Source organism: Dermacentor andersoni, chromosome 11 (genome assembly GCF_023375885.2).
Source record: "Dermacentor andersoni chromosome 11, qqDerAnde1_hic_scaffold, whole genome shotgun sequence".
In the NCBI taxonomy this organism is placed as follows: domain Eukaryota; kingdom Metazoa; phylum Arthropoda; class Arachnida; order Ixodida; family Ixodidae; genus Dermacentor; species Dermacentor andersoni.
Window position 1 is genome coordinate 69,262,303 of NC_092824.1, and position 13,256 is coordinate 69,275,558.

Below are 13,256 nucleotides of genomic sequence, written 5' to 3' on the forward strand. Positions count from 1 at the left end.
ATAGAAGCGATAAAACGACGGACACCGACTAAAATATGTACTTTTCAGTACTTCTCTTGGTCGGTGTCCATCGTTTTATTTCTTCATGCTTCATCTCAACCAGACGAGCTTCCGTCGAACCTCGACTTCAGTCCAGCTATAGGTTTCTTTCAATTCGTACTTCGTCCTAGCGGCCAATAGTAGCTCACGGAGCAGAGCGCTAAATGTGGAAGTTGCAGAGAAGTTGCTCTATACTCTCTGGTCACCCACCAAAAATTGCACGCCCCGCTGCTTGCCATTCCTAGAAAATTTTATATGCGACGCCCTGCCATCTGCAACAAAGCAACCTTGTTTTGCTATGGGAGAGTCCAGGTGAGAGACAGGGTGGTTGTGGAGATGAAGACACGCTATTTTCTGCAGATATTTAGGAATGAATAAATGAATACCTTCATCTATTGTGAAAAGGGAGGAGCAAACATCGGTGGAAGCACGTCTCAGCACATTAGGAAAGGAGCGGGGCACAAAGAGAGGAAAAGCTGAAGTCCGTGTGACAGGCGAAGTCGCAGTTTAGGGTCGAGAGAATATAAGCGAGAGTTGGTGAAACCGGTTGAATTCCAGTGTACACGTGTGATGTGGCGAGTAAATGATTGGAGTCACGGCCCAGCATCCGTCCTTTGCGGTAGTATAATCACCCGCCGTTCTTGGTAATAAACGTCTACTCAAAACCAATCTTGGCAATTACTTATGCACTGGCCATACCTCGCCACGTATTCCTTAGTGGCAGGGTCTGTGGATTACAACTGCGCTGTCGCAACAAGTTACGATTATACCTTGACGCTTGCGATTGTGGTTGCCATACTTGTGGCTCTTGCTATTGCCGGAATACTATAAACATGGTTTTACAGCACAAGTTAGAGGACAGACATTGTAGAACATAGTTTCTCGCCTTTCATACGCTCAATGCAAGCACCATTGGAGCATGTTACGGTGGGCGTCTCTTCAAGACAGAGACGCGATCGCAAACATAAGAGCACGTTAAAAGACAGCGTGCCGTCTTGGGCCGCCTGCCAAACATATCCAAACCAACAATATATTCGCAACCATGCTGTCGTTTTTATCGATTTTCGAATTTTATCAATCTTTCCCAGAAACAATGGTTCACTAATGGAATTACAGAAATGATAACGTAATGAAATTGAAAGTGGATGAAAAAAACGACTTGCCGCATGGGGGGGGGGGGGGGGGAGGAGATCCCACGTCTTCGCAATGCGTGTGCGATGCTCTATTACATACGAGAATTTTCGCTCACGGGGACGCCGGCGCAAGTCGCCGACGCCGCCACCGGATTTTCTGTTATACGTACGAGGCCCTTAACGCTTTGGTGTTAAAATTGCTCCTTCCACAAACGAAACACAAAACACGTAAATGACGGGTCACCTGGGGGACTGAGCATTGCAGAAAGACGCGAAAGAAACAAAACAATGCATGGTATAATTTTAAGTAAAATATTATTTCTTAAATATAAATTAAGATATATATATAAAATAAATAATAAATATTAAATATTATTATTATTATCAAGTAAAATATTATCGAATCAGGGAGGTAAGTAAGAGAGTAGTTGACACAGTCGCCGGCTGGAGAGCAAGCTGGGGAAAGTTTCGAACGCGAAGGCTTAACGCATTATATATGTTTGTTGATTCGGGCAGGTAATCGTACTGGCAACTTTAGGTGCGGTGCGATTTTCCATGACAACCAACAATTTTTTCACCAAGGTTTGTATAAACTGTGTTCAAGACGCTTAGCAGGCATCAACATTGTGGCAAACATGTAGAAAATATGTTATCATTCATTTTTCAAGTAAGATATTGCACAAATAAAAGTATTTGCTAGACAGCGTCACGCATTAGGGAAAGTTGCGTAAATGGAGTTAAAAATTGACTTACTAGAATTACGTAATTACGTCCACAATGTCCAGCTATTCTAGTACTTGATATCATCGTTTATTGATAGATTTACTTAAAAAGCATTGAACATAGCAAAAACGAAAATAAATGCCCTTCCGTTTAGCATTTCAGGCACATATTCCCCTACGAAGCCCACACAATATCACGTGTCCCGCTTTGGAAAGGTATGAAAACAAAAAATATGACCGGTATCTGGTAGTAGCAAGAACGAAATTACTTGAGGCAACGCGCAGCAAGGCACGTAGTTCAATAGAAGTGAACAAAGACAGAACGCTTCAGTTCTGTTGTCCGATGTACCTTCTTGCGCACTGCCTGAAGTTATGCCGTACCAGCTTAGCCCACCTTTCGGTTTTCTTGAAGAAATCAATTACTGCACTCCGTATGTGTCACCTAATGAGCACCTCTGGGCTATATATGTGACGTGAGTGAATTGCGTATGTAGACTGCTGCCCTTCTGAGAGGCTGCATGTGCTCTTGTGCTGCAGTCACCCTGCTGGCGAGACTTTTCACTCTTGCTTACGCAATAAGAAAAAGACAATTTGCTACAATATATTACCGTTGTCTGAACCATTATCGTGTTAAAAGGGCCTGGTGATGCTCAGTATAATGTATTTTCAACTGGCATAGCTACAGCAAATACAGATAGCACACTGAAACTTCCACGATGTGGAACAAGCTCCAAATCGATCGATGTCTTAACTTTCTTTAATTTCTTCTCAATATTCATTCACGTTTGCAGTGGCAGAAACTTTTGTACAGCAACCATTTTCATGAAGAAATTGAAGTTTGTATACGTCCTGCGCTTCCAAGAGCAACAATTTATTCACAGCAAGATGTGCACTTCACTTTGCGAGGTGCATGAACGAAAACTGGCGATATCATCAGATAAATGTACTTTCTTTCCTGGTAAGGGAGGTGTAGTTTATTTAGTTAATTTGGCGGATAGATAGCACGGGTAATCGCGGCGCCTCTGCTGGCGTTCAAAAATTTGTACTTTAGCGTCATGCTTGTGGCGCACTCGAACATCTAAGTTTTTTTCCAGATATGCGGTATCGTTTTATTAGTTTCCGTTCTTTCTTGGCATTGAGTGCGCAAGCGCAGTGATTCAACAACGCGCAGTCGACAATACACGCCAGTTATAGGACATCAAAACATCAGACATGGCTGAAGAAAGCAGCAACGAATACACGCCTCTTGACTTAAGCATCAAGGGCAAAGCAACAACAAGTACAAGCCGTGACGGTACCCAGGACGCTTCAACTACATTGGGCGCCTACAGAACGTGAGCTTTACCACTTGTCAATTTTTTTCGTTGAAAACTGTTACCCTTAGACACGACCCATATAATAGGATTTAACATCTGTACATTTGTTCCCACCTAAAACGGGTCTTTTTTACAGCCAGCTTGAGCTTTGAAATCGAAGGCATTCTTAGATGAAGACGCGCCGACGCGAGGGCCGTGCGAAAATATTGCCACGTTTAGCGCAAAGTCAGCTACCTAGCGCTCAGGCTAAGATTTTTCAGAACAGGAGGCGAACGTATACTTACAGAAGAAAATACTTTTCATTGATGTATAAGTCTTGTACTCCACACATGCGATGGGGTGCTATAGCTTGAAGTCCCGGGTAGAAATTAAACATAATTTCAGCTCTTTATTTCTTGTCATAGCTAGTAACTGTCTGATGACTTTTTTATTATTTGTAGGATTTCCGACGACGCCTTGCGCTACCCGGGGAACACGCAGCACACGCCCACTACGGACGAGACTTGCAACGTCGACGGTACGTAGGCGATTGTCACTCGCCCTTATCATAACCATGGCATATAGCCCCTGCGGTTACGGTGGTAGAAATACATTTATTGCGTATAAAGATGCACTTTACTAGCGTTGCCAAGACGGTTTCCGCATGAGCCAGCTTATAACTGTCTTTACTAAGAAATTTGTGCTTATCTGAGTATATTCGCATTCATACATAACCTATGCAGTAGAAGTTTTGCATGAATGTGTTCTTGTATCGGGGCTCACATAAAGCCCGCTCCTAGATGATGAGGGCAGAAGCCGAGAGTGTACATTCCATGCAACGATTAATTAGCTCGTAAATGGAATCATAGCATGACTATTGGTCTACAATCTTATTTGCCAAGCAGAATCTCGGTGGGTTTGACCTGCTAACATCGTGGCAATGTTTCCCTTAAACCGATCACGCTGGTTTACAATGCAAGTGCTTTGATCCGAATGCCGTGTGTGATGTGCAATTATTGTGGCGTTTCAGATTTCTTTACTGGATAGTCTTAACGGTGCTGTTACGTTTTAGGCAGAGTGTGAAAATTGCTCATCAATAGCATGTTACGAGCAGCAGACATATCCCGCTGCGGCCTAATGTAAAATTTACAGCGTGCAATTTAGGGCACCCCAAAACAGCTTATATTGAAGCTCTTCGTTCTTTCATACGAAGCAAGCCACAGCCACAGCATAAGCAATATTAAATATATAATAAAAATGCAATGCAAGGAGATAGAAAATTGTTGGGTAGTTGTTTGCGCTCTGTTGCAATAAGTCTTTACCTAATATCTGAGCTATGGGCACCTGAAGCATAAACACTATTCGTATTGCCAGAGTAACCATCACTTCATCGAACGATTTAAAATCAGTGGGCCGCTACTTCAAAATTGTAAAGGATTCTTAAGAAGAAAATCTACACCATGCTGAAACACCGGTCTTCCAAATTGAATGTACTCTTTTTTTTGTAAGGTGATTGGCTTTCCTTGGATACGTCATCCATTTTTCGTACTGCCAGTATCTGCGCAGCCTCGTTCGCAGGCATGACGAACGGTGTGACTTCAGTGGTGCGACTAATAATGTTGAGAATGCCAGACAATAAAAATGAGATCTTTATTTACGCCTTTGCTACCACACTGCAGTTCATTCGATGTCAAAGTTGCAACTAAAATCTGTAGTTCCGGTGGTTGGGAATCCGCGTTTAATGTTTTCTTCGGCGCACGAAGGCATAGATGCTAAGGCATGTGGGTGCAATAAAGACACATTCTTGGCCAACTCAACCCCCCCCCCTAATATTGTATGCAAAAGTGCTTCCAAAAATCCGTGTCCCTGGAGTTTCAACGCTAATTGCAGTAGCGTAGATGGTAATCCTGAGTTTTATGCCGCAATTTCCGCCTCTTAGGTCTCTCGCGTGTTCCTTTCAGTTTCACGCAATTGCTGCGCCGTTATATAAAATACGTGCACCTAGCTACGATACTTGCAGCGCTATTCATACAGTCTACACTTTTAAAATCTTTCGAGGCTGTCCATTGCATAGATTTGTTACATATTGCCCCTTAAATTAACACTTCCGCATTTCTTTCCAAGCTAATGTACTTTCTGCAATACGACTCTTATATATGCGCAGTAAGTTATCTTTTTGAAAGCTGTGCTATAGTCTATTGATGACCTACACAGGAACATTGTTAATGACTGCCGTTTTAGCGCTCGTAATGAGCAGGGAGGTGGTGGTGATAAACTTTAATAAATATTGAGCCGTATCTTAAGCTATTCCTGGGTTGGCCCTTGGTCTCGTGAAGTGGCCAGCAGTCGGTGACGTCCGGCGACTTCCGAAGCCCAGCCCACCAGCTGCTTTTGGACAGCTGGGTCGGAGCTGGACACCGCGACCTACCATCGCTCGAGGTCAGTGAGTTGCCATTCTGATGGCGGCTGGAACTCAGAGCATACGTACAGTATGTGATGGAAATCAGCTCTTGGGGCTCCACACAAGGTACACTCTGGAGAGAACAGCCCTGGGTGCATTAGTGCTAGAAGGGCGGGGGAGAGAAAAGTGCGAGATTGTAGCTGGCGCCACGTCACCTGCTCTAATTTAGTGAGTGATTTGTGAGGCGGAGGATAGTGGAGTCGTTGCTCTCTGTAGTGGAGTGAAATTTCGTGGTATGTGACCATTCTGTCACGGGCGCTTCCTGGCTCGGCGGTTTGCCCTGCTCGGTTGACGTACGCTCGAGCGGTGTCATGGGCGGCTTCGTTGCCTGGATGGCCCGCGTGCGCGGGGACCCATATGAGTTGAATGGCAGGGAACCTGCAGTGCTTACAACCGGTACTTATGTGCTTCACTATACAAGACTCACCAAAAGGGGTTCGGATAACCACTTTCTGAAAGACGAGTACGTATTTTGATTACGCACCTACGTCATAGAAGGCCAATAAATTAAGGGCATACGCCAAACAACAATGTTAAATCCCTCGGTAGAAATGCGTCCTCTCACTTTTGCATGGTCATCGTCGGCGTCGGGCTATGCCTGCTGCTCGTAAAACATAAAGATGAAGAATAAGTAAGAACTTCGTGAGCCATCTAATGTGCTTATTACTGGATAGCACAGCAAATATTGGGTCAAGGGTTTCACGCACAAGGGACCGAGATGTTGTTTTTCACTTTTACCACACTCGTGTTCTGCCCGTGGTTTGAGATAAAGCGTGATAGGCGTGTCAGAAGAATCCAACACTACACAATCTTGATCGTGCATGATTTACCCATCACCACGAAGTTCTTGCATGCATTCAAGACATAGATAAAGCACTGCGTATGGAAGCACCGCAGTAACGTTTCTCGACCACTAAAAGCTTCTTGCCTTGCACCATGAGCAAAGAAAATTCATTCCCATGAATTGCCCTTGCACAACGGCGAATTAACACCTTTACAATACTTTTATGCCATAAAGGTGCCACTGAAAATGGGAGCACAAGTTACCAGCACCTGGGGTTCATCGGCAACATCGATAACGCAAGGCCCAGCACAAGCCGCACTGGCATGGAGGAAGCATCAGCCAGTTTTGAAGACGGCGCCACGTAAGTTCACATTTAGAAACGTTCCGTCGCAAAACAACTCGGAGACGACAGCGATGGCTACCCGTGTAACAATCATGCCTCTACTCAGTAATTTCTCCTAGGGAGGGCTAGCTCTGATGGCTGAAACAGGTGCTGCAACAGCAGTTTTGAGCGTACGGCCGGAGTGGCTGGCCTTGACTAACTTCACGGTTCCAACCGGAAGTGTGCACACCCGATGCCTCAACCACAAAGCTATACAGGCTCGCCCGATTTTCCATCCTGTTAACATGCCGCAATGTGCGGTACACTTGCAGGTTTGCTCCCCATTATGGAATATGTAAAGATGGTGAAGGGAACATGCTCATCCAAGTCGAGGCTCATAAAATGAAACAGGGTTTACCTGTTTTCTTGTAAAATTATGCAAGAATTAAGCTTGCACTGACCAAATATTACTGGCCAAATATTAACTGGTGTTTAGAGAATATGCTGTCGGTGTAAACAAAAGCCTTTACCTCAGGGTCGACTACCTAGGTACATTTGGAAAGAAATGCATGTGCTCGGCAACACCCTGTACGAGTATTGAAGCTTGTGGAATTTAAAGGAATGTCATAATACCGGAACCGAAGCTGCTGCATTTTAGATTCGTCATATACTTAAGAAGGCGTTGAGAAACTCAAGGAACAAAGTTACATCTTTGTGAACGTACAATGGTTTCCAGCAAGTACGCACGCGAGCACAAGAAATAGAAACAGGCAGGACAACGCTGGACCTACGATTGAAGTTTTTTGTGAAAACACTCCGCATATCACCGCCGCGCATGCGTATACACCCAAGAACAATAACAAGGTTTGCAGTCAATTATCAACAAAAGCTCTACATGTATACAAAAGTGAAGCCACACCCCTTCCCGACAAAGGCAACAACACGTGGATTTACATGATAAATTACGAACTTGCAGTTCTTTATCATTGATATGAACCGAAACTTCACTCAGACATGTATGCGCGCCCAACTTTTTCATGTGGAATGCTTCGCTAATTTCTCTTTCCAGTTTGCTGCGCTCTCTCCCCACTATCGATACACTATGAAAAATGGGCGGCATTCGTGCTTCTTGCAATGCAATGGCAAGTTCTCTCCTCTACCTGTAGGTAGCAAATAGCGATGCTCACGCATGCGGTCATTATTGTAATGACCTGTGCGGTCAATATAGAACTGTCCGCATGAGAGAGGTATGCGATACACAACCGAAGATGCAAAGTTTTTGTGAAAATAAGTGATGTGCTTTTTTCCACAGCCACTAGTCGCATCTTTCTTCTCCGCTGTGATGCTTTTGTACAATCTAACCAGTTTGCTCGATGCCGAAAACGTTAGTGTGACACCCAGAAGGCGAGATTAAGTGTCGGCAGGGTACCCGGTCTCACTTTTGGTGGCTGTGTCAGAATCCTTGTTTAGAAAGTACACAAAAAAGAAAACCGTGGAAAGCACGGACAATGAATCTTCAAAAAGAAAAGGCTGTAGCGATGCCGTGTTTGCATGGCTTGTCTCATAATCTTGAGAGGGTGCAAACTGGTTAGGTTGAGCAAAAGCTTCACAGGATAGAAGAAAGATGCGACTAGTGGCCGTGGAAAAAAGCCCACCACTTTTTTTCACAAGAACTGTGCATCTTAGGTTCTCTATCACATACCTCTCTCATGCGGACTGTCCTATATCGGCCAGACAGGTCGTTGCAATAATGACCGCATGTGTGAGTATCGCTATTTGCTATCTACAGGTACAGTAGAGAACTTGCCATTGCATTGCAAAAAGCACGAATGCCGACCTGTCTTTGATAGTGTATCGATAGTGGGGAGAGAGCGCATCAAACTGGAAAGAGAAATTAACGAAGCGTTCCACATGAAAAGTTTGGCGCGCATACATGTGTGAGTGAACTTTCGGTTCATATCAATGATAAAGAACTGCAATTTCTATGTTTATCATGTCAATCCACGTGTTGTTGGCTTTGTCGGGAAGGGGTGTGATTTCGCTTTTGTGTACGTGTACAACTTTTGTTAGTAATTTACTACAAACCTTTTTATTGTTCTTGGGTGTATACACATGCGTGGCGGTGATTTGTGGGATGTTTTCACAAAAAACTTCCGTTGTAAGTCCAGTGTTGTCCTGTCTTTTTCTACTTCTTGTGCTCGCATCCGTACTTGCTGGAAACCATTATACGTTCACCATGCACCAACTGGCCCAGCAAACTACTCTACTAAACTTATTTCTTTATAATTCAGAAAAAAAAAGACCGCCACGATTCAATCAACTGCCGCAAATAACATATTTAGAGAGCTCAAAATGGATGTATTACACAGCTCATTGAAATTTACTGTTTTATGGGTAGATCATTGGCCAGTCCTCGGGCACATTGTACCGATTTCAAGCAAATTGCAAATGAATATAAAGAAAGTTGTCCGCTTGGGATACTCCAAGAGATGCAGCTAATAAAACTGCGATATATATTTTTTTCGTGTAGTTAACTTTGTAAATTCTAAGATGCTATTCTTTTTAAGCTTAGCGATTTCATAATTTATGATAAGTTATGATGTATACATTTACCGAAATTTACCTGGCCCTATCACACGAAATTTGAATGTTTGATGGTCCTAATTTCTTCATGAAATAATCCGGTCCTAATGCCGGCGAAGCCGGCACGATTAGAAACGACGTAAAACGTAACACAACACGACTGTAACCAAACCATAACATCGCATGATTCATGTCAACATGGGCAACACGAATAAATCAAAGCACATTACCACAAGATAGCGACCAATTTTAATCTAGTGCTTAGCGTAGACATTTCAAACGAGCTACTGGCTTTAGAAAAGACATACGACGTACGCGCTGTCTCTGCCCTGCTGCCCGTTCTATTTTGCTTCACCAAACGGTTGAGAAGATGTCGCACCAGCAATGCCTTAACTCAACGCTTCCAACATTCATTATCTTACCGAGAAAAAAATAAAAGAATCCTAACTTCTGCAGCATATTTCATCCGATGTACATGAAACACTGAATTATTTGACGTGTATGCGCTTGCTACGTATGGGGGGAAATCACTATGTGTGTGTCGTTCTCGTGATGCCTTCGGCAGCAACGGTGTGCAGTTCGAATGCAAGATAAATACCAAACGACTCCATACAAACACTGCAGGAAAATATGCACACAGCAGTTTTTCTTCGTATTCGTAATGTGGGACTTCAGTTATGACGTGTTATGTCTGACGGGCAGTAAGTCCAGGTCAAAAATAAAGCGAATAGTTTGCCTTTACGACATTTTTATTTCTTAAAGCGAGAGATTCAAGTGACTAATTGCAATGGCGTATACCCGGAAAATGCGGCTCTAGTGCAGTGAGAGAAAAATATCGTCAAGAATGTCTCATACCTCCGTAAGCAAGCAATGATGTAATGGCTGTATATGAACGAAGGAAAGAAACATCGAACTAGCGAACAAACGAGCGACAAAAAAATGTGTGAATGAAAACAGAAACGAAACAACCTTTCGGTATTGCATTAGGTTCTCTCATATGACGTTGTGGAGATCAACCTATAGTGCCAAACGTATACTTCGTACTGTGGCTCACTATGTCAGACCCGTCAGATTGTACAACTTAACTTTAAACATGAACACATGTGCAGCAGGCCTTCGCCATCAGGTGTTAGAAGAGTGTAACATGCTGCCGAACTGTTTTACTCTTTTACTCCGAAAAATTCACCGATAATTTGGAAAGCTGATAATCCGAAATTTCAGAGCAGCATTGTACGTGTTTTCCTTTCGCGATATATGGAGTCAAAGATTTTGCGAGAGACACATAGCAGAGGTAAATCGCGACGGCTTTTGTGACTGGTCGACGGATGCAGTGTACTAGCTGGTGTAGCTTGGCTTACATAAAATACTACACAATTCGCGTTGCGCATAGAATCCGATTACAAAACAATTGCAAACCAAGACAACCGAACGAAGCAAACCAATCAAGCTGGAGCAAGAGCCGACGCGAACTGACGAGCTGATCATAGCACGAAATAAGCCCTCTGGCTGAGACCAGATGCTAGTACGAAACGAGCAGTCGGGCGGGTCAGCAAAAAACCAGTTTTGCGCGCTCATATCCCTGAAGGGCAGCTGTCATTGGTCTCCGCCTCTCGACCGTTCAAGGCTCGCGTCTTCTGCCTCTCCGCGTTTGCTCTTTCATCTTTCGCTGTTGTGCTCGGTCACTAGGTTACGCCGCCGACGCTCGCCGCAGGAGCGGGTCATTAAGAGCTGCGCCATGAAACGCAGACGTATTTTAGCCGACGCAAAACAGTCTTTTTCAATGACAAATGTCTCGCTTCGGAGCGCACGCTTCTGGACCGCTGCCTGAATACTCTTTGTGAGCGTGTAGAAGGCGGAGTTGCATTTTCAATACTCAGACCGGCTAATTTTTTAACTTACCATCACTGAGAGATATTTCTACTCTCCTGCTATCCCCCTAAGCCCTTCCCCCTGCGCAGGGTAGCCAACCGGAACTATCTCTGGTTAACCTCCCCGCCTTTCTCTGCATTATTTTCTCTCTCTCTCTCTACTCTCCTGCACCTGTTTCATGCAGTATATATATGATGTATTCGATGATGCAAGGCTTCTGTTATGCTTGAATCGAGAAAAGTTCTTAATTTACAGTGCAGCATTACAGGCCACTGAATAGCACCAGTGTTATATTTCTGACAATCTAGAGCCCAAATCGAGCGCTAAATACCAATGCAGGAACTTAGCGCTCAAATTGAGCGAGTCACCTTACCACTACGGTACGGTTTACTTTGTCAAACTCTCATTGGCTCAAAATCTGTTTTTGCCATCCCACAAAAAATTCGGCCATATCTTGAGCTAAATTGTCCATATCCTTGCAGAAATGCTACTGAAACCGGAGGAAGAGAACAGCAACTATCCTGCGGTGCCAGCAGGAAGGTTTCCAGCAGGCGGGACGCCTCACACGGCCAACCCAACGAACGTACCGGAGGCACAGCGCCCATGTTCAGAGCACGCGATTGATCGCCTGTCGAGAAGTCGAACCACAAATGCGAAACATGTGGTAAATTGCTAATGAGTGCTGATAATCTAACTGCACATTACCGCACGCATTCAGGAGAGAGACCCTACAAATGCGTAATATGTCATAAATCGTTCACGCACAGAGGCAGTTTCCATGCGCATCAACTGATTCACACAGGATTGAAACCGCATATCTGCCAAAATTGTAATAAACCGTTCAAAAGCAAAGCGGCACTTAAAGTTCATCTTATATCACACAGTAACGACAGACCTTTGATTTGCGACATATGTAATCGTTCCTTTAAGTACAACTCAACTTTGAGAAAACACCGCAAAACATTTCACGAGGGTAAATAGCCGTACGGGTCCTAGCAGTGTGGATTTCGGTTCGCAATGAAAGAAAACCTCGACGCACATCTCTGCAAGAATATATGGTGCGAATTGTGTGGAGATTCGTTTAGAGATACAGCTCAACTGGTTCCAGGTCACGTGACGCATACAGGTGGGCAGTCGTAACAGTGTGACTAGTGCACAAGGGAAGTAGATCGCCCACGTGTTTCGCATAGGAACGTTACCGTGAAGCCATGCAGGAAAATAACGCTGACATTCTCCCACACTGACGAGAAACTAACCGAGCGCATCGTGTCGAGAGGGGCTTCTTTTGACGTTCAAAAGTGCAGAGTGAAATGCAAGACGTAAACAATGCCACTAGATTTTTCTAAATTACGTGACAAAATGTCGTCTCCACCAGAATTTGGCATGATTCCATGTCGATGTATACGACAGATCCTGGGTAGAGCTCACTGTTTCCAAAACTATGTTGATCACCAACGTAGCTTTAGCAAACTCGTTTCTAGACAAACCATAATGGGCTGCAGCTTTGTGTTTGCGTAACTAGAAGGTTGAATGTTCGCACAGGACCCTTGAAACCTCGTGTAGTTTTGTGCAAGCGTTTTTACAGTGTACTAGTAATCAAGGTTTAGCTAACCGTGCTTTGAGGATTCTGCAGTGTGAATAGAAGGGAGTACTTCACATGGGGAACCCATTAAAAGAGGAGGCACTGCGTTCTTGTCAACTAAAAACTAATATCTAATAATTGAGGCCCTTCGGCCTTGCTGCCTTTCTGGGACAGCTTTTACAATATATGGACACAGCCATGGGAAAATTTCTTTCGCTTACAAATTATTCAATGCGCGTGATGTTTTGGTTCTCTCTTTGGCTCTTGCATTCTTACCGAAAATTTTTATTCTTTATCATACTGCTGACAAATCGGAGACTTTATTCGGCTCAAATCATTTAGAACCTAACTATACATCTTCTTCCAGAGTCAATATTTAAAGTATTGTGGTGTTGAGGTGTAACCTCCGTCAGTTTTCAAGTGCAGTTTCTTATTCACTCGAAAGTCGCCTCTTTTGACTTGCCCT

At 43.9% G+C, this 13,256-nt stretch overlaps 1 protein-coding gene across 1 annotated transcript; it reads left to right on the forward strand.

Moving 5' to 3' along the window:
* Positions 1–2,998: 2,998 nt before the first annotated feature.
* LOC129381455 (uncharacterized) lies at positions 2,999–11,871 on the forward strand. The gene is made up of 4 exons (XM_055064325.2): positions 2,999–3,228; positions 3,651–3,727; positions 6,669–6,795; positions 11,691–11,871. Exons 1-4 carry the CDS (start codon positions 3,107–3,109, stop codon positions 11,830–11,832), a joined length of 468 nt encoding a protein of 155 aa, XP_054920300.1. The 5' UTR covers positions 2,999–3,106; the 3' UTR covers positions 11,833–11,871.
* The last annotated feature ends 1,385 nt before the right edge of the window (positions 11,872–13,256 follow it).